Genomic DNA, 22251 nt, shown 5'->3' on the forward strand with positions numbered 1-22251 from the left:
CAGAGAGTACAGTGGTACCTGAAATGAAAAGACACCCTCGGCACCTGCCAAAAGTGTCCCTACCTTGCAGGTGGCCTGTCATGACAGGTATGCATGGGTGTTACTGGGAAAAATCAGAAAACCTGAAAGGCAGGGGTCCAGGGGCCGCCGAGGCCCTGGCGGGGCACAGGGGCAGCGCCCCGTTGGGGGGTTCAGGGGAGCAACGCCCCCCCGAAGCTGAAGCAAATTTGCCAAAATGAAAGCATATAGTGGCCATTTCCAGCATTCTCACAGTCAGAAACCATACAAGAAGAAAAGAAGCAGAAACAAAAAAAGTCCACAAAAATAATACAAATGGGATACTTTACTGTCCCAATCAACCAAGCAAAATCACCGTCAATAATTAAAAAAAAATTCTAGAGCATTCGAAAAATGTCTGACAAGAAACAAGGCTTCACTGTCTTGGAGCAGAAACTCGTTCCAGGCAAATCTAGCTTCTTCAGCCAGGTTCGATATTCCTCACCATCACCGTTTTTTTCCAACAACCATTCCCACCTCCACTTGTTTGTAACACCTTCCTCTAGTTTTTCACGTTTAGAAGGATCGACATCATCACTGATGTAAGGCATTTTGATCGAGCAAAATGCTTAAGTTTGAAAGAAAGTTTCTGGACACCGACGAAACCAAATCATAATACGAATACGAATACGAATACGAATACTTTATTATCTCATACAGAGAAATTTCAGTGTGGTGCACATTAAAAGACAAAACAAATAATAAGACAACAGATAAAAATACCATACGAAGCATACTACACTCGCGCACGCATATGTACACTAACAGGAATAGTAACATGATTCCAAATAGGTAAATTGCCGTCAGCTTTAGCTAAAAGTTTACCGCTAAAAACTATCATTATCACAGGACTAGATATGTCATTGAACAATATTTATCACAGGACTAGTCATTCGAGGGTTATCACACTCAGCATAAGGGTGCACATCAAAGAATATAAAAAATATTCATCACAGAAATCAGTGCATATGTTCACCGGCACACATACTAGTTTTAATTAACTTAGGTATTTAAAAAGCCAATTGACTTTGGAATAAAACTGTTCTTAGTTCTGAGCGTGCGGAATCTGGGAGTGCGGAGGCGACGTCCTGAGGGCAGGACCTCAAAGTGGTGAGCGAGCACATGACTACTATCCTGGATGATGCAGCGGGCCTTTCGCACCACACGTCGTTCATACAGCACAGTCAGTCCTTCCTGTCTCACCCCCACAATCTTACCACATGTGTTCACCACCCGCCCAAGCACATTCTTACTCTTCACACACAGACCTCCATACCAGCAGATGAAAGAGAAAGTGAGAATGGATTCAATGAATGAAGTATAGAATGTTTGGAGGATGCGGCTGTTGATGTTCAGACTTCTGAGCTTTTGTAAGCAGTAGATTCTTGACTGACACTTCTTGTGGATAGCTTTAGTGTTTGAGGAGAAATTTAGTTTGTTGTCAATGACTGTACCGAGATATTTGTATTCAGTCACTCGCTCAACTTTCACACCATCTATGTACAAATCTGAAACTGTAGCTGGGTTTTTGCGAAAGTCAATAACTAGCTCTTTTGTTTTTGTCACATTTAGGGCTAAATAGTTATCTTTACACCAGGAGCTGAAATTTTGAACTTCAGAAAAATAAACAGAATCAGAGTCAGACAGGTCTTCAAGGGCAGAATCGTCAGAATATTTCACAAGAGGGGTCGTAACAGTGCCTTGACAATAAGCAAGATGGCGGCAAATCCAAGGGAGCGAACCGAGAAAGCACGCGAACCGGTGTCAAAAGTCGGATCGGAACCGCTGCTCGTTATTTCAACTTAGCGAAACGAAGCTTGTTTTTTTTTTTTTTAAAAACGAAAACCGGAATTTCCGGCTTCAGATTTTTTCAAAAACCGGAAATCCGGCAAAAGCCGGAAGAGTAACACCCATGGGTATGTTTTGGTAGAGATAATAGATAAAGGGACAACAGGTGTCCTTTCAAGGGAGTTGTCCTCTCATAGGAGGGGCATCACATCGCAGGTATAACTGTGCCTTGGGATTACAGAAGATGTCCTTTATTTTGGAGGTGTCCACTCATAAGAGGGGCCTCACATTACCATGGTACCTTTCAACCAGCTTCCACATAACATACTGAAACAGAAGTCTAAAATACCTCAGTCCGACATGAGCAAGCACGTTGATAAGCTTTGCTTGTTGTGCTCCGTTTGTTTCATTGATTGTATGCGGCATTGTTATTTGTAATTATCTGAATAAAACTGTTTAAACCGACATGAGCGAATTTGACTGACATCAAACTTTTCTACATTTACACTTTTAGTTATTGCTATGCCCGGACACTGGACATCACTAATTAAGCAAGCAGGCAAGATACAAGTGGTCAGACTTACCTCACAGGCTTCAGGGCAAGCGATGAACTGCTTGGTCAGCGTCTCGATCCACTGGAGCATGGTTGGCTGCACATCACACACACAAATAACGTCAGCAGGTCAAAAGCGTTTTGTATTCTTCACAAGATATATAATCAATCAATCAATCAATGAGTCTTATATCGCGCATATTCCGTGGGTACAGTTCTAGGCGCTCTGCAGTGATGCCGTGTGAGATGAAATTTTATACGGCCAGTAGATTGCAGCCATTTCGGCGCATATTTACCTTTCACGGCCTATTATTCCAAGCCACACGGGTATAGGTAGACAATTATTAACTGTGCCTAAGCAATTTTGCCAGGAAAGACCCTTCTGTCAATCGTGGGATCTTTAACGTGCACACCCAATGTAGTGTACACGGGGGGAGGTTCGGACACCGAAGAGAGTCTGCACACAAAGTTGACTCTGTGAAATAAATTTCCGCCGAACCTGGGATCGAACTCACGCTGACAGCGGCCAACTGAATACAAATCCAGCGCGCTACCAACTGAGCTATATCCCCGCCCCATAATACAAAGGCACAAAATATAAATCCATTCACAATTGTATTAATATTGTTGTAAAACTGTAAAGGTAACAAAGAACAAGCAACAATACATGTTGTGGGCAACCTCAGGGCTATGACAAGAGAGACTGCGTAGAAAGGTGCAGAAAAAAAGAAAGAAACACTGCACGCTGGCTTAATCAACACCCCCAAATCTGAGCACTAAATGATTAAGCTGTTTATAAAGGATCTACATTTTTCAGCAGAAACTTCGTACAGTAAAGATCAGCCAGCCAGCCAGCCCCCTCCTAAACCTAACCGATCGCTGGTGCCCAACAGAACCGACATCTGAGTGAATCCAATAAGTCCCTTCATATAATTTCATGGCATATTGGGGGTAGGTGCGAGGGTACAAGAACAGGAAGGAAGGACAGATAAATCAATGAACAAAGAGTTTATTCTTCAGACTGTCATTACGTCTGCCCAAAAGCAAGTACAGTCATTGAAAAATGATTTTCTATCAAAGTCGAAAGAACAGATAAAAAGGAGGACAGAAACTTCAAAAGACAGCATGAAAAAGAAGAGGAAGACTGAAGCAACCAGCCAGTACTCACCTTTTCCTTGGAGTGGATGAGGGTCTCCAGCACGAAGGATGCAGTCAGCTGAGTGGCCTGCAGGAGGGTCACGTTGGACGCAGGATTCAGCTCATCTCTGCATTTCGGCATCGTGGAAGGCAGGTAGCCACACACTTGCCACATGAAGCTGAATTCAAATATACACACACATTTTCAAAATCTATTCAGATATTCCCATCAAGTTCTTTTTGTCCATTACAATTGACGCATTCGTCTAACAGAAAAACTGGTTTCTAACATTATTTTAGACATCCAAATAAGTAAATTCTAACCTAACGAGAGTACTTTTTCCAATCTCACAGTAATCATAATCATTCCAAACAATCTTGCATACAAGACATGAATATAATAATTCTGTACAATCTTGCACACAAGACACTTAACTTCAATTCTTTTAGGGATAAGAACTTCTCAAAGACAGTGGGTATTGGATCAGTGCAAGAACTGTCTCAAAACTCACTTGAAGTAGGAGTGTTCAAAAAGGTTCTTGTCCTTCAGAAACTGCATGTTGTCTTGCCAGATCCACTGCACACAAGAACAGGATAAAAAAAAAATCAACCACTCGTTTCTGCTGGGCTGTTTTTAACATTCAGTTCATGCAGTGTAAAACACACTTGTTTCTGTTGGGCTGTTCATACAGTTCAAAAGCTAAACAGAAATAACAGCAGATAACTAACATCTGACTCCCTTTCCAGAGACAAATAACAGAATAAACACTTACCTCAGCGAGTTCTGGACAGAGCTCAAAGTTATATTTCCTTGATTTTGGTTCCTTCTCCACTCGTTTGTAGAACAGCATGTATGCACTATTGGTCTGTATAACAGAAAAAAACAAGACAGTGAAATGAGCTTTTTCATTTCCGGTTTCAGAGGGTAAGCAATAATTCTTTCGGAGAAGCCCTACTAGAATTGCAGAATCGACAGCAATTATTTATAAAAACAACAACATCAAAGGTAAGTCTAAGCTAATCTACAACTCAAATGCAGAGGATTTTTGTAACAAAATAAATGGCTCAAACTTACCTTTTCAAATGAAAGGTCCAGGAACTTGTCGCTGACAGAATCGTAGGTCTTGCTCTGCAAAAGGATGTGGGACTAAAAAAACATCCATGTTACATACTATCTGTGTGTTTTGCTTGAAACACAATACCATCAGATGGAACTTTTATACAGCTAAAAAGTAGTGTTTTACTCTTCTTTGAAGAAATACAGGCAAAAAGTTCAGACTGAGCAGTCAAAAGAAAGAACTGTCAGTGTCAAAATCAAAGACAGTAAATATATTTCTAGTAATTTGATAGACATTACAAATGTGCAGGTGATATCAAGACGCATCTGGATTACAGAACAATATGAATGGATGACTCAGACTAAAAACATATCGCAAGAACAGCATCAAGATATAAGAAGTGTCGCCAGTACACTTACTGTCATTTCTCCACCGAAACACTCTATGGCTAGCTGGCTTGCATCAAATGGTTTTACTTCTGCATCATTGCACAGCAACCTGTAAAACATAAAAGAACATGTCACAAATATTGGACATTTTGCATCAATATAGAAACCATACAAATTCTGCTAACTTCACAACTTTCTTCTTTTAGACATCCCGTCCCGAAGCCTTTTTTTTTTTTTTTTTAAGGTAGAAACGCAACTAGTGGGTGCTGTTTTCATTTTATTTCTTTTAATAACTTTCTTTTTTTGTGACTTGATAAAAAGAAAAAAAAACTGACTCAAAATTTCTACTTGCTGTTGAGAAGCTTTGACTTTTAATGGCTCAAGAAAATCAGTGAGCATTTGACACCTTCTTCATCATTTGTATCTCCTTTTCCTCAAGGCCTTACTTACTTGAGCCTAAAGTTGACTTCTCAAAGAATTCACAAAGTCTTTCTGCCGAAAATTCAGTGCCAATGCTTCCTGCAGCACGCTTCGGCTTCGACCAATGAATATCAGGCTTCACAGCAGACAAATTTCAGACAGTATTATTCTGTTTTCAGAAATCACAAAGACTTCAACCTTGTGTGAAATATTTCAGAAATCATGATATAAACTGACCATGACTCGGGAGCATCGCTGTCCTGTTTCTCCATGTCACATCGGATGAAGCTGTAGTAGTGACCGCCATCGGCCGTACCGGTGTGCACCGTCACCCCCATCAGCTCGTACTCGTAGCAAGCGTACTCGTCATCGCGCCGTTCACCCAGCCCAAACTGGTCAGACTCCTCACATTCTGCACACAAAAAAGAACAACTAGTGCATGGACACATTTGGAAAGCTAGATGATTATCTGATTTGTGGTTGGATTATAGGCAATCTGCCCAAATTATTACAGTAGGTCAATGTTAGTAAGCTTGTTTCAGTTTGAAAACGTCCTTTCTGGAGTTAAATATCACAAACAAACAAGTAAAATATCCTGTCCTGTCAACCTTTCTCTTTCTCAAAAGTCAAACACACATCTTGCGACGCTCATGCGGTCCACAAACTTCTAACTATTTTGATACTTATTCAATTAACATCTTATCAGCATCTTATCATCGGAAGACTTTTAGCAAGTCTTCCTAAACAGCAAGCTTCAGCCCTGTCACACCAACCTTTCAACAAATGTACACACCTGAAGATGCCAAAGCTTATACAGTTCTGAGCCAGTAACTAACAAACCAAAACACCAACCTTTCAGCTTATCAGCTCCCAGCAACTTGTGTTCCATGTAGGGCGACATGTCCAGACGGCGAGGGAAGGAGAAATACGTGTTGACCTTCTCCTTCATCATGCTGTTGATGTTGAACGCATAGCGCATCGTGTTGAAGCACAGCACTTTGGACAGCTTGCGGAAACACGCTCTGCACACAGATATTACAAGTCAGATAGTGCACAGCACTTTGAACAGCTTGTAAAAACATGCTCAGCACAGAGATATTACAAGTCAGATAGTGCACAGCACTTCGAACAGCTTGTAAAAACATACTCAGGACAGAGATAGTATAAGTCAGATAGTTCACAGCACTTTCGACAGATTGCAAAAACATGCTCTGCACAGAGATATAATAAGTCAGATAGCTCAGTTACAACAGTGATATCTGTTGATGTTGAATGCGTAGCATATCGTGTTGAAGCACAGCACTTTGGACAGCTTGCGGAATCATGTTCTGCAGATAATTATTACAAGTCAGGTAGTTCAGTTACAACAGAGATATAAGCACTTGAAAACCTCAAAGTTCACCAGTCAATGGTTCCTCACAATACTCAATACGCTTTTTCTTCTTTGTTTGACAAAAGCTACAAGCACTCTTATAACCACTTGGCATTATCTCAATCTCAGAAGATACTAACCTTTTCTCTGCACGGACTGGCTTTTTGCAGCCTTTGGAGCAGAGGTACTTGTTATCCCCCTCAAGCGTGTCTTTCACTGTCACTTCGTTCAGCGATGCCTGCAAACACAAAATACAAACAGGTCTTTAAATGCATTGCCAGCAGCCCCAATTTGTGTGTGTACATTAAAATAATTATTAGTTCTGAACAAAACCATTTCATAACTACTAGAAATCTGAACACACACACACACACACACAAAGGAAAACTTACATCTAGATCCTTCATGTCGCAAACTTGGCAGCGCACAGTGTAAAACTCCTCAAAGGTGCGACTCACATGTGGGCAATCCTGCAATGAGGAATGAAATCATTACAAATATTGAGGCAATCAAAACACATTTGAAACATCCATGCTTCCACAATACAACTAAAACTGACAGACAGCCGTTTTCTGGGGAGTACATTTTTATTGTTATCTTGTTCTAGTTCCTCTCAACTGTAGTCCCTTGTTCCATTTCTGACAGACAGCTGCTTTACACCATCACCCACATAGCAAAACCTATTGCTCTTGCAACAACTATTATAATAATAGAATGTACAAAACTGTCTGACCCCTCGGCCAGCTTCGCTCAAAACTTCGAACGACGCCGTGGCAAAGTCAGTTTTCTGTTTGTGAGACATACAAAACAGCGAATTGTTTCTTTGAAGACATGCTGCTGTACAAAGGTATGTCTCACCATTCCAATTCTTTTGCGTGTGACAGTCACAAAGTAAACTTTCCCAAGAGCCCTATTGCAATTTTTTTCTCAGTACAACGGTACAAGACTGATGACTGATAAAAGCTCAGGATTAAAATAGGAAACTAAATAAAGTGTCACTGGTTTTAACGAAATGCATAACAATTACAATTTTAAGTGCAAAATGAGTGTTCTTACAAGGGACACAACGTTGTTGGTAATGACTCCACCGAACAAGTCCTTGATCTTGACTTTCTGCAAAATAGAAGCAAAAGATGACGTAAGAATCAGACAATAAATTCAGAAAATTAATTCAGAAAAAAGTGGCATAACACACACACACACACACACACACACACACACACACACACACACACACACACACACACACACAGCAATATTTATGCCTTTATGGTTCTGCTATGTTCCCTGTACTTAACACTTCTACAGATCAACTGGAAAACTACAAAGTTAAGAAGAAAGATAGGTGCCCCCTTACAGCACAACTGACGGAAAGTACCCAAAGATGAGACAATAAACATCAAATTGAGCTGACCAAAGTGGGAGACATTTCCTCTATCTTGGTGATGAGGTCTGTGAAGAATTCTGTCATGTCTTTCTGCTCTCCGGTGTTCAGCGGCTGGTTGTCCATCATGTACATCTTGCAGAAACTCTTGGGGTTGTACGACTTGCGCTCACTCTCCTGCAAAGACACAAGATATGTGTTTAGTATTTTGTTTCTTTCTTCTCTGAAGACGATCAAATGTAGAAATGTACGAAAAAGTAAAAGTGATGCAGAATCGTACTGTATTCTTTTCCCTGACTTGCGAACAACAGCCCTCATATTAACACAGCTGTGCATACTCACGCACGCACACACACGCACACACACACTGAAAGCATCTAAGCTTATCCCTTACCTGAAGGTAGGCAAACATTTTCTGCAATTCCATGAGTACACCCTCATGTCTGACACACTCTGTCACCTGAAACACAAATCCTATGGTCAGCAAATTACACACACATGACAGAAACTGAGAAAACAATTCATTAACCGGACAAATGCTGATAAAGATGAATCAAAGGAAACTACACATGAAAAAATCTAAAAGAACAAACAACATTTTCGCAGCTGTCAGTTACATAACAGTAACCTACCTTAGCCTGCAGAATGCTCTCTCTCAGGTCTGGAATCATGAAGAGGAACTGAAGTGCTGCGGCCATGTAGCAGGTAGCACCCAGGTTCTGAATGCCAACATACGCTGCCTTGCTGCGACCGTCATCTTGTGGCCAGTACTCAAACGGGTAAGGCAAGTGAGATTCTGAAAAAGACAAGACAGGAACATGAGATAAATTCACAACAAAGTCCACAGCTGTACGTTTTGCAACCACATTTGATGAAGCTCCCATGCACATCTTGGATAACTTGCTGGGGATGCTAGAAGAAGTAATCACACTAAGATTCAGCAGTGCTTGCAGCCCTACCCAGCCATACAAAAAATCATACGATTCACAATGTCATCGTAATAATCCTTCAGTCCACATGAACCGGCAGTTCAGAGTTGCTCTAACTTTCCAAACCAGGGTTCAATGATGCTGAACTGTATCTTCCTTCTCATAAAGGCAAACAAAACAAAAAGGCCTAGGCTCAATGTTCAACATGACCAATCGTTGTCTCATAGCAGCAAAACAGCAGGCCTAAACTCAATGTTCAACATTTTTAATCATTGTCTCATAGCAATTTCTTTTACAGCAAATAACACCTGTATAAGTGGGCCTACCTTTCCTGTGCTGGCTCATAAGCAGACGCTGAAGACGGCTGTAGTTCTCAGGGCTGCCTTTGGCCACCTCAATGAGTAAGTCAAAGCTAGCCGAGCGTGATGCCGAACTCTTGCACAGAGGTAGGTATCGTTTTGACGTAGACGGCAGAGCAAACAGATAATCGAAGGCATCCTTCACCAGCGCCTGAAACAAAAGAAGCTCAAGTCATGCACATATTGACTTACAAACAAATAAAAGCTTTTCCTCACAAACAATCACAAAAACTTCTTTGTTTATGTTACAACTCTGTGGATAGGTTAGCAGAATGAATGTCGAAACCAAAGCACATTTGACAACACAAACAATCACAAATGTGACCATGAACTCTGAATATTTAACATGCCTTTGACCCAGACCCAGACCCCCACAACCAGGCACACTCCCTAATTATCACCCCCATCTTTCCTTCTTTATCCATCCCTATCAAACCAAACACACATACTCTGACAGTTGTTCCCAGGCCTCGGGTCTTTGGTCGTTGACGCATACTATTTGTATCAAACACATTGGTTTGACCCTGGCCAGTCGACAGTCCGATAGTTTCGACATATAGGAGGTCTTCGTACCATCAATTATTCCACCAAGCGTTCAAATCCAGGACATTTGGACCAATACATATTCTCAATCCAGGTCCAACTGACCATTTTTCCTTTGAGGCTGTGAACAACACAGCCCCTACATACAAAAGCACACTGACTCTCTCTCTCTCTCTCTTACTTTTCCCTCTGCGGATTCCTTGAACCTGGTGTTGTGTTTGAGAATTGCACACTGCAGACGCAACAAGCCGCACAACCCATCATCCTCTTCATAGCCGTGGCGAGTTTCATGGTAGGGGCGTGAGGCGATCAGGCTGGAACAATGTCGCATCAGGCTGTCCAGGTCGATGCCGGTGTCCTGTGGAAGATTAAGATCATCTATTGGAAACGTTTTTAGTTAACATTCAACACATACACACACAAACACTTTCCCTAATATCCTCCATTGATACCCGACACAAAATCACAGACACAAAAGGCTCACCATGCACCCACATGCTGATTGTCTGCCCGATCCACAGATAGACACACATACTCTCTCAGCACACATGCCCACACACTTTCTTGCAATAACACAACACAGACCTGTTGAGAAGTTGCTTCCTCTTTGCCAAGACCCTCCAGCAAATGACACACCAGCCAGAAGTAATCACGACAACCTGGTCCAAAAGGCTCTTTCCCTTCAATCTGCAAAACATGCACACAACTCAATCATAAGTTCATGCATATCTACTGCAACAAACTGGTAGATCAAATACCGTGCAAGGGCTTGATGCTACAGAAGGACCCAGAACACTGTCCTATAGAGGTAACTAACACCAACCTCTTCAACATTTGCAAATGCAAAATTCCCTGTGTACTAAGCTCATTGCTGTGCTGCTGCTTATCATAAACTCTCACTGTGAATGCAGTTGACCTAGCTAGCATCAACCTCTGGTTCTATTTCTTGCCCCATTCCTGTCACAAAACTCCTCTCCAAGTGTTGTTCTCAGGTCTCAGTCGTCAGTCGCTGGTGCATTTGGTTTTTTTATCCGACGCATTGTTCTGACCTCTGGACAGACAACCGTCCCATAATTTTGAACCGTAGGTCTTAGACAGGATATTTGGACTGACAGTGAAACCCCCCCTTTAAGAACCCCCAATTTAAGACTCCCTCCCTTTTAAAACCTTGTTTTTTGACTTTCTGTTCATAACCTGATTTTCTCAGATTTTGTTAGGTCTTATGGGCGGATCCTCTGTATACATATTTATAATCGAGGTCCAACAGACCCACTGTTCTCCGAGTCTGCGAACAAGAATTCTCTGCCATCCCCATGCCTCCCAACACTGAGCGCATCATGCACTAACCTCACTGCCTTGCTGTGGCTTGAAGAGGATGGCATCCTTGAGGAAGGTGAGGAGACTAGAGAGGATGGGCACCAGGAAGCCACGGCCCAGCTTGTTGTCTGCCGTGTGGCCCAGGCACAGACGATACAGTCCCATGCACGCCTCTTTCCGCACGTATGGCTGAAATCAGAACAGGCATAATAAAATAAACAAGGAATAATTATAATCATAATAATCATAATATCATTAATAATAATGAGGATTCTTATGTGGCACAAATCCTAAAATAGTTCTAAGCACCTCACAAAATACATTCACAAATAAAATAAATTCTGTACACAATGCCAATTCAAATGTATGTATCAAAGTAAACGTACACAATTTATAAATGACCAACATTGTACCTTTCACTAACATAACATTTTGGAGAGAAGCACCAGAATGTGGCACACAAAACTTCATGTGACATCATTCTTTAGCATTGTCATCCATTTTTGTGTGTGTCATTTTCAAAATCAAATCAAAATGCCACAATCAAAGTTAGGTACAAGTATTATATTTAAAAACAAGAAGAGCAAACGCTCGATCGAGTCACTTTCGCAGTTCTGAATATTATATGAGGCATCAGATGGACAGGAAGAAATTGCTATTCACAACACAATGAGTCACGTTCACATAAAATTTGAGCCCGGTCACTTTTATAGTTTCCGAGAAAAGCCCAACGTTAAGTTGTGTGTTGCCGAACAGAAAAGGCTAGTTATCTCCCTTGTTTTTCTGATAACGTTCGTAAAAAGGCTACAGATGTAAATACTTTGATGTAAAGAATAATCCTACAAAGTTTCAATCACATCCGATGAACTTTGTCAAAGATATAAAATGTCTAATTTTTCCTTTGACGCTGACCTGTGACCTTGAAAAAGGTCAAAGGTCAACGAAACCATCGTTAAAGTGTAGAGGTCATTGGAGGTCACGACTAAACAAAATATGAGCCCGATCGCTTTGATAGTTTCCGAGAAAAGTCCAACGTTAAGGTGGTGTCTACGGACGGCCGGACGGCCGGCCGGCCGGCTGGCCAGACGGCCGGCCGGACAGACTAACACTGACCGATTACATAGAGTCACTTTTTCTCAAGTGACTCAAAAATTATATCCCTTACCTCAGGAGCTTCCAGTGTAAGTCGCTTGAGCCAGGCAGTGAGATCTGGGGTGGCGGACTGCAGCCCTGTGATTTCACTGCAGGAGTACGCCACGGAGACCAGCAAAGACAGAGCACAGCGCACCACTGAAAACAGCAAAAAATGTATTTTTTACAAGAAATATGTTACTTTGATACAACGAAAAGTTTGAAGTGTATGAAAAGGTAAATATGCTGTTCTGCTAATGTCCTGTATGGAAAAGGATTTTTCTTAGATAACTAGCCTGTTCTAACAATCACAATCAGAAAAATGCATCTGTATCAGGAAAGGCAGCAAACTACCACAATTCCAAAAAGTTTAAATTGAAAACACGACTAAATCTCAATATCATCAAAATAACTCACCTTCAGCCCTTCCCCATGAGCAAAGGTATAACTGATTGGTATCCCTGAAACCAAAAATACACGTTGTTTTAACACAAAGGCAAAGAGGGTTAGCTAAATCTTACTGAATGGAAAAATAAAATGCAAAAATTCAAGGACAATCACACTCTTAACAAATAAAGCTAAAACATTCCGAAGCATATTTAAATGCCACCAACAATTAATCAATCAATCAATATCAATCAATATGAGGCTTATATCACGCGTATTCCGTGGGTACAGTTCTAAGCGCAGGGATTTATTTTTATTTTATTTTTTATTTTTATTTTTTTTTCAAGCAAAGAAAGAAAGGGTGAAAGAAAAAAGACAACAACTTACACCGGCAGGGCAGCTTCGTACAGGATCTGCATGAGAATCTTCAGTACTGCCTCTTCGTTTAGCACCTTCAGTGTGGACTGAAATAAAAAAGAAGTTAAAACACAACGCATTAGTGAAAGTCAAGAGACAAATCATCCCCTATTACAGTCCTAAAACAACTTCTGTGTCGAGAACAGGTTTATATAAAGATTCAAGTGTTCAGCCATGCAACAAATGACAAGAGTGAACTTCAAAGAAGCATTTGAGGAAGCCAACATTTTGGCTACTAATTAATCCACTCCCCTAAAAAAAAAAAAAAGACAGCTTGAGACCAACATACCATAATTATAGTAGCAAACTAACCCTCATGGGTGCATGAGGGCTAAGCAAATCTGCCTGACTTTTTCCTTGAGCCACCAATACCATCACATGATTGTTACACTTGGTTAGGACCTGGCTTAACTTTCTTCAGACAACACTGACTGCCAGAACCCTTACCAGACTGTCAGAACTCTGGCAATAGCCACATGCACCAATGGACACTATTTTCTCTTCCTTTTCTATCCAGGGGTCGAACCTGGGACCAGAGGTTAACCACCAGGCCACATTCCTACCCACACACCTCCCTCAGACCTGCATGATACAGGTAACAAGGACTTTCTCCTCCAAACTCCCTGAGACATTATACATTTTTTTCCCTGTGGCTAACCATACCAATAAGGTACTTCTTCTTCTTCTGCGTTCCCGGTGCCATGCTAGACTGTCAACGTTGTTGATGCAATGAGGTGTGCAGTTCGCCGAAAGAACTCTGCCGGACCCTACAGTTTCTTCATCGGGTCCGCCATCTCTGGCCAGAACTCGTTTCTCAAGTCCGCAAAGGTTTGCCATGTTTGGGGGACATGTTCTTTGTGCCCAATAAGGTACAACTTTAACGCATTCCACCCCCCCCCCCCCCCTTCTTCCCCTCGACTGCACATACCTGCATGATCCGTGGTATGAGGACCTTCTCCTCCAGGCCTCGCAGACGGCGGATCTTCTTCCTGGGGCTCTCCTGGGCCTCGTCCTCCAACATGCTCTCCACGTCCTGACGCTCCACAGAGAACTGCGTGATTATCCGCAGCAGGTACGCCAGGCACTCCTGGTTCCACTGAAAACCGTTTCAAGGAAGATTAGATACAGCTGAGGGCTTTCAACAATAATATCAGCCATGAAAAGGGTTTCTTCTCTCTATTTCTTGACACTTATATTTGTTTGTTTGTATTTTACTACAAAGTCCTTCTTCTTCTTCTTCTTTGTTCATGTTTTTTGCACGAGTGGAATTTTACGTGTATGACCGTTTTAACCCCGCCATTTAGGCAGCCATACGCCGATTTCGGGGGAGGCATGCTGGGTATTTTCGTGTTTCTATAACCCACCGAACTCTGACATGGATTACAGGATCTTTTCCGTGCGCACTTGGTCTTGTGCTTGCATGTACACACGAAGGGGGTTAAGTCACTAGCAGGTCTGCACATAAGTTGACCTGGGAAATCGGAAAAATCTCCACTCTTAACCCACCAGGCGGCAGCGACCGGGATTCGAACTCACGACCTCCCGATTAGGAGGCCGACGTCTTACCACCACGCCACTGCGCCCGTCCTCATCTGTAGATAAAATTTAGTGCAAAAAATGGTGCTACATGCATTGAATGCCGAAGATGACGATGAAGAAATCATTATTGAACAAAGAAACAAGAAGGGCAAAGCCCATACGACTCACATGCTTGACCTTCTGCTTTACACATTTTTCCTACCAAAATACATGTGACCTTGACCCAAGGTCAAGGTCATCCAAGGTCATGCAACACAAAGCTGTTAATTCAAGACATAGGAAGTACAATGGTGCTTATTGGCTCTTTCTACCATGAGATATGGTCACTTTTAGTGGTTCACTACCTTATTTTGGTCACATTTCATAAGGGTCAAAGTGACCTTGACCATGATCATATGTGACCAAATGTGTCTCATGATGAAAGCATAACATGTGCCCCACATAATTTTTAAGTTTGAAACAGTTATCTTCCATAGTTCAGGGTCAAGGTCACTTCAAAATATGTATACAATCCAACTTTGAAGAGCTCCTGTGACCTTGACCTTGAAGCAAGGTAAACCAAACTGGTATCAAAAGATGGGGCTTACTTTGCCCTATATATCATATATAGGTGAGGTATTCAATCTCAAAAACTTCAGAGAAAATGGGGAAAATGTGAAAAATAGCTGTTTTTTAGACAACATTTATGGCCCCTGCGACCTTGACCTTGAAGCAAGGTCAAGATGCTATGTATGTTTTTTGGGGCCTTGTCATCATACACCATCTTGCCAAATTTGGTACTGATAGACTGAATAGTGTCCAAGAAATATTCAACGTTAAAGTTTTCCGATCGGCCGGACGACTCGGGTGAGTACATAGACTCACTTTTGCTTCGCATGTGAGTCAAAAAGGAAGAAGCAAGGAAAACATACTTCTCCCACTTCAGACAACAAATGCTTGTGACAGTATCAATTTTTTCCGTTTTTTCTCTAAACAGTTCAGCTTAGAAGTAAGCAAACACATGAGTAAGCTGCTTACCAGTGAAAGAGATTTTGAATAACTACTGACCTGGCTCCAGGACTCAGCCTCTTGTGGCTGCAGTGTTCCAGTCATGAAGATACTCAGCAAGTGAGACATGCCTCCTTTCGTCACAAACTGAAAGGAAAGAATCATCCAGAAATGACAAAAAGAAATGTCTGTGACATGTACATGATGTGCCAAGCTACTTTATTTCTGAACTCCTGACAGAAGCTCTGACTTTAAACAAAGCATGCATACCCACAGAGGCACACACAGACATACACACAGGGTTCCATCCAGTCTTCCCATCTAGATTCTTACATTTATTTTTGTTGTTCAAACAACTACCAATGATCAAAATAACTTCCTTCTGTCTCTATAGTATTGACTGAAGAAAGCAACACAAAAGCCACTTCGCAGAACACCTGCAGATTTTTCCCTCTTCGTTCTTGTATTTTTCAAATGATTTTTTTTAAAGATTTTATTTATATTCATCATTTTCTGCCTTTTCTTTTCTCTCTTGGTTCTAATTTCCATGTTCTCTTTATTCATCATTCTGTCTTCTTGTCAGCACTGCAGCCTACCTTGGAGCTCCAGTCAGATGTGTCCGAGTCAGCGCCTGTTTCTGAGCTTCCCTCTGAAGCAAAGGCCAGAGCGTCTCCACCCCCTGTCCTCATCTGCACACAGGAATGTTTCATGATGTCACCACAATGTCTTCTCAACTGGCGATAATTTTGCACTTACAACATCGTTATTATGTAACGGCTCTTTTTTTTTAAAGACATTTTCAAAATAGTACTTTAGTTCAGGCCACACAAACAACTTAAAATTCTGTTTCACCAAACATTGGGCCTCACAGTGATAAGCACTTCAGCGCATGATGAAAGTTTGTTAGTCTGGTTACCGAAAGTAGAAAAAATACAGAAATCTAACAAAATCTGTTGGCGCAATCTGGCCAATCCACCGGGGCTATGGCAATAATGAGGGTATGGTGCAGTATGTGGCATTAAAACAAAAGACAGCAACTGACCAGAGCTTTCTTGCGCTGCTGTTTGCCGTAGGCCAGCTGTTCGACGATCTGCAGGGAGTAGTAGAGGCGGTGGGGGCTGTGAGGGGGCAGCAACCTGTCCCACATCATCTTGCTGCTGCTGGCGTCACCACGGCTCGTCTCACCATCCTGTGTACAAGGCAAGAGAGAGAGAGAGAGCGTGTGATTCAAAACTCAGAAAACAGGACCATTGATGACTTGAAGTTAACCCCTTCACTGCCACAGTATAACAGCATTTTGGTATTGCTGTGCGCCAGGGCAAATTTCGCTTTCTTCAGTAGGTTCACTAATCTGTTCACTGCTCAATCATTTATTAAGATATCTCTTAGATCTTTGGCATGTGGTTTGCTTACACCCTTGGTTATTATCTGATAACATGATCATTGGACTTTGTTTGTGATTGTTATAGTAAAAATCGATATAATGACCATTTTTGTCAAAAATTACAGTTTCCAAACTTTCACACACACACTGCAGCACGTAAAACCGCAGAAAACACAGCTAAAACTGGTGTCAAACATCAGGTACTCACATTACAGCCCATAACAGTATTCTTCTGTGTGGTAATCCATAAATCACTTCTTGTAGAGCTTCCAGAACACTGTATCATTTAAAAACAGGTCTACGAGTTGATGTCTGACTTTCGGCCGCCATTTTGAATCTTACAGATCGGAAAAAACTTCTAAAAATGTTTTTACCACGTGGTACTAACTTATCTGAACGGTCAATGGGAAAGAACTGAGTTTAAACCCCTACAAGAAGTTGGACAGTGGTTACCTCCCATTTAGTTTTCACAAATGTCCTGAAAAGTGCTGATGTAAATGCCACGTACCTAGTACGTGTATGGGCGTATGACAAACCAAACATGACCACATATCTAGTACGTGCTGGGCAGTGAAGGGGTTAAACCACCTGGGGATGATACCTATAATGGTGTCGAGTCAAATAATGAAGAAAGAGGTAAAGATGTAAAGTTTTGCTGTTGTTGATGATTGCAGTAGTTGTTTCTTTTTTTCTCTTTTTACAAAAAAAAGAAGCTGAAGCTGGCTCGCCATTCTGTAATGCAAGTCTTTTGATTTAGAGTTTACATCCTCAAAACTCATGACCTGCGATTAATCTGCTACAAGCATGGCTGAATCTCTTACCTTCAAACCCAGCATACAAACCCAGACACGAATAAACTGTTAAAAGGAAGCATCTCGGGGCTTTTTTTCCCTTCTCTTTTTCTATTGCAGTGAAAATCTTCAAATCTTCAAAGCTCATAGCATTAACATAAGCCCCTACATGGAGTTTAGAAACTCATTTCTAAAATGCAAACAAACAAACCCCCAGCCCATTCTCTCACTGTCTTTCATCAAACGAGCAGCGGGGAAACTTACCTGCTGGGTGAACCCTTCAAGGTGTAGGGGACTTGTAGGGAGCATCATCAGCAGTTCCCACACGCTGCGAGACAGTCGTCGTGCATCCGCTTCAATGCTGGCACGCTCCTGGCTATCCTGTAATACAGAAAAGAACCAGTTCAATACATGAATGCTAAAGGTTCTAATTTGTTCTCTTTTGAGTGCTTTGTGTCAGTTTATTTACGTTCATCATCTGCTTTGTGTGCCATGCGTTCTTTCTTGTATATCCCAAGGAAATCTCACACAAAACCTAGCCTTGTCTTGTGTGAAAACGACTTATTGCTTCCAGCAGACCCATTGACATAAATCAGTCTTCCAGAGATTAGTAAAAAATAAATAAAGCACTGCTTTAGACAAGTTGAAGTAACCACCCTGCCATGTATGTCTGATAATGGTGTTATCATGGAAATCCTATTCATAGTGAACAACCTTGCTTTGAACAATTTACCTCCAAACATATCATGCTAATGTGAATCAAAATTGCGGCAACATCTTTCTTAACATCTGACACCACAGAACTTTTTTTTATATCAACACCATCTTTCTCTACATCTGATACCCCAGTACTTTTTTTTATCAACTACATCTGACGCCACAACAACTCACCAGATGATCTAGTTCGGAACCAACATTGCTGAGGTTTTCAAGGAGCGTGAAGAGGTTTCCAAAGTGGGGCTCCTGTGTCAAGAGATTCTGAGGGATCTTGGCGCGGTCTGGAAGCGGCAAACAGGAGGAGGGGAGCGAACCATCGTGTCTTTTAGGCTGACGGCTAGCACCCACTGACACAAACACCAGCTGCAAGAGAATCGAATGTAGCAGATCATCAAACTATGTTCATTATGCTTTTGGAGCATGCTTTGTTATAGAGAACATTGTGGTGAAGTTTTCTGGATCAAAGTGTGGTATTATTGTATGAAAATCCAAAATCTACCATCTGGCTTAGGTACTAGTGAAAAACGGTGCGCCTTATCTCGTCCTGCTGCTAAACCTGAAAATGTTGACTCTATTCAAATACGCAAAGGCAAACATTTTGCCTTTTCTGTCTTCAATTGAATAACCTCTTTAAAATTCCCTTTTAGATGTAGGTACTAGATTATTTACCTTCTATTTGTAAATGAATCCCTGTGCTTTCTTTTCATTTCTTACAAAAACTGACAATTTTTATTGTCCATCAACAAAAAGAAAGAAAAACAACAACAAAAGAAAAAATTTGGCATGTGCAAAACACAGAAAACGTTGAAGAGTCCTCACCTGCATGTCCTTGATGCCCACCTCTCCAAGCGACTTCTCGTCAAAGTCCACCGTCAGCTCCTGACCCAGGGTGATAATACGTATGGGGCCGTCGCCCAGCATCGCTCCCAGGATGGGCGACAGAAGCTGGTGACCGTGGTGACTGTGAGGCAGCTCCGACATGGACTGTTGCTGCTGTTGTTGCTGCTCCTGCTGCTGCTGTTGCTGCTTTTGCAGCATCTCCCACCAGCGGGTGACCTCGGCGCGCAGCTCGGAGACTAGGTCCGAGCTCAGCATGTCCAGCTGAGTCTGTGGAAAGAAAGGGTAAGAATGACCACGACCACAAATGAATCTAAAACAGAATTGCAAATTTACCAAACATTTCACGGAGAAAAACAACACACCAAATCAATCATTAAGACCTTCCAAAAAAACATTTTGCATGAACTGAATTGACTTTAAACTATGGGGTAATTTAGAAAATCTGAACAGTAGTTTTATTCTTAAAAAAGCTTTAAATCAAAACTCACAGTTACATACACTCAAACAATCTGGAAACTTTTAAGGTGACTAACCCATCCTTATTATAATCTCCTAATATGCATGACAGGACATACCAGAAGCTTGGTCAAGTTTACTTCACTTCAAAACAATTATTTCCCCCTATCTTGCGAAGTTTTCTCACAATGTCGATTCGATCACCATACCACCCACCTTCTCTGTGATGCCAGAAGTCTGCAGCATGATCCTGAGAGGTGACGACACTTTGCCCGACGCCTGTGCCTGATGTGGCATCACTCCCACGCCATCCAGCTGCCAGGTACGCAGGTGAAAGGCATAGCGGCGGTTGAACAGTTCCAGGTGATTCTTCAGGAGAATCAGAACCCTCTGCTCTCTCTGCAGGTACACTGTTGGGTTCTGTGAGCAATACAAAAAGAGAAAAATTAGGCACGAAGATTCTAAGTTCAATTTGGGTGAGTCAATACTCTGCAATGTTGACCTAAACGAAAGAATTATCTTCTTGTTATAACCTGGCTGTACTGAAATGAATATTCCCTAGCATTCATGCCACTCCTCCATAAAAATAATAGGGAGCTGAAGGTATTCCAGTGCTTAACATTATCACAGGTGAAGTTATGTCAGGTCGAAAGCTGCGGTTAGTATCTGTTTGAACTCCACAATTATACCACATTTGTATTTCGCTTCAATTGAAAAAAAATAAAAATTCATTATTCTTCATGTAAGTTTTATCTATTTCTGTCTCTAATACTCATAGCAGGTATTCCAAACTGGCACGCTGAAGTGGAAATTCTGCCATTTTGAGCATTTTTTGTGTGCTTTTCAACTGTTGATTTCGACTGTGTACGTTCATAAACAGAAAAAGAATGTATATTACAATAAAGATCAATGTTCTGTGGTTCTAATGAGATACTTTTTGTGATTTTCTGTGACCGAGATATATTTTAATTTTAATTTACAAGTACCTCACCCTCGCGTCGACGTTCCGACAGCATAGCGCTCGCGACCAAAACGCGTTTCACCCCTTACCGCGTTGAGGCTCTGTCACGTCGCATGAGTGGTCGTAGCTGACAATAACAGCCAATCAACGGAAAGAACACAAGCTGAGCTTTCTTCCGGTATGCAAATGACCAAAATCGGCCCGATAGTTCGGCGCAAAATGAGTCGTTGGAAGTTTTGCAGCGTTTTTTCAGGATGAAAAATGCAAACAGGACAGCTTAAATGCATATCATTTTGTAGATAATTCAATTTTCTGTCGGAAAAGTGGCATTTCAAGTCATGGATTAATTCTCACGCGACGTGACTGCCGATAAAAGTGAGCGCGCTGACACTGTTTTCAACATTCGGCGTCGGACAAGAATGGCGAGCGCTGTGTTCATACGGCGTCTCACACAAACGAAGTTTGTGATGATCAGAGTTTGCCATCCACCCCTCTCAGCATTCTAGTTGGTAAGTTTATGCCTTGGCATTCCTGTTTCTGCTGTTCATTTGTATTATTTGTATGTATGGTCATCAAATCGGCCTTCTGAATCAGCGAAGGTAAGATCAAATGATATTTAGGTCAAGACCGTGAAGACGCGTTAATGTACTGGTTGAAAACTTTGTTGATTATTTAATGTCAGTGAAAAATATGGAGAAATGATACGTGTTAGCAATATTTAAGGAATTGAAAATGAAAATTCGACATAAATTTGAACAGATTACTTTGAATATGTGGAATAGTTACAGGTTTTTCAAAGTCACGTGACCACCTCCAAGTAGGTAGTGTGTACTTTCGTTTTCACAGCAAGGCGCAGGCAAAGGATATATCCCCTTGTTTCCCTTTTTTCTCGTGTAAAAACCAGAATACTGTTTTATCATGGAAGTTTACTTGTTCATACAACAGTTGTTTATTTGAATGTTCACCACTTTATTTCTTATTTAGACCACATTTTGTGAGTTCTTAAGTGGGCGTGACCAGTTCCTTTTAATACTTTGTTTACTTTTAACACAGTGTACAGTAACATGCATCAATCTTCGCTACAATTGGTTTATCTCAAATGTATGCCATCAACTTTGTTTCTTTTTATATTAACTTTCTTTCTGCTGTTTTCAATGTTTGTTCAGCTGATGACACATGACCCCTGAAGAGAAGTCTACTGCCTGGAAAAGGAAGACCACCTTTGCTTCCAAAAGTAGAACTGACCAACCGCACCTTGCTGCAATTGGTGGCTCTTCAAGCAGAAGGCAATAAAACTTCAAAAGATGTAAGATACATTTTTTTCTATAGTAACTT

The 22251-nt window shown here is 41.4% G+C and overlaps 1 protein-coding gene across 1 annotated transcript in view; it reads right to left on the reverse strand.

Moving 5' to 3' along the window:
* LOC138953619 (ubiquitin carboxyl-terminal hydrolase 34-like) overlaps positions 1-22251 on the reverse strand; it is a 98622-nt gene that overhangs the window by 31752 nt on the left and 44619 nt on the right. The window contains exons 28-56 of the mRNA XM_070325494.1: positions 20172-20375; positions 19479-19766; positions 18834-19022; positions 18207-18323; positions 16810-16956; positions 16364-16456; positions 15828-15914; positions 14170-14337; positions 13212-13288; positions 12855-12898; positions 12472-12596; positions 11337-11495; positions 10575-10676; positions 10171-10347; positions 9414-9597; positions 8791-8954; positions 8553-8618; positions 8189-8335; positions 7831-7887; positions 7167-7244; positions 6915-7012; positions 6255-6424; positions 5640-5814; positions 5013-5091; positions 4611-4664; positions 4309-4401; positions 4048-4112; positions 3567-3714; positions 2430-2495 (exon numbers count right to left, since the gene is read on the reverse strand). Coding sequence (XP_070181595.1) covers positions 2430-2495; positions 3567-3714; positions 4048-4112; positions 4309-4401; positions 4611-4664; positions 5013-5091; positions 5640-5814; positions 6255-6424; positions 6915-7012; positions 7167-7244; positions 7831-7887; positions 8189-8335; positions 8553-8618; positions 8791-8954; positions 9414-9597; positions 10171-10347; positions 10575-10676; positions 11337-11495; positions 12472-12596; positions 12855-12898; positions 13212-13288; positions 14170-14337; positions 15828-15914; positions 16364-16456; positions 16810-16956; positions 18207-18323; positions 18834-19022; positions 19479-19766; positions 20172-20375 — 3621 coding nt within the window. The remainder of the gene's footprint in view (positions 1-2429; positions 2496-3566; positions 3715-4047; positions 4113-4308; positions 4402-4610; positions 4665-5012; positions 5092-5639; positions 5815-6254; positions 6425-6914; positions 7013-7166; positions 7245-7830; positions 7888-8188; positions 8336-8552; positions 8619-8790; positions 8955-9413; positions 9598-10170; positions 10348-10574; positions 10677-11336; positions 11496-12471; positions 12597-12854; positions 12899-13211; positions 13289-14169; positions 14338-15827; positions 15915-16363; positions 16457-16809; positions 16957-18206; positions 18324-18833; positions 19023-19478; positions 19767-20171; positions 20376-22251) is intronic.

Source organism: Littorina saxatilis, linkage group LG17 (assembly GCF_037325665.1).
Source record: "Littorina saxatilis isolate snail1 linkage group LG17, US_GU_Lsax_2.0, whole genome shotgun sequence".
Lineage (NCBI taxonomy): Eukaryota > Metazoa > Mollusca > Gastropoda > Littorinimorpha > Littorinidae > Littorina > Littorina saxatilis.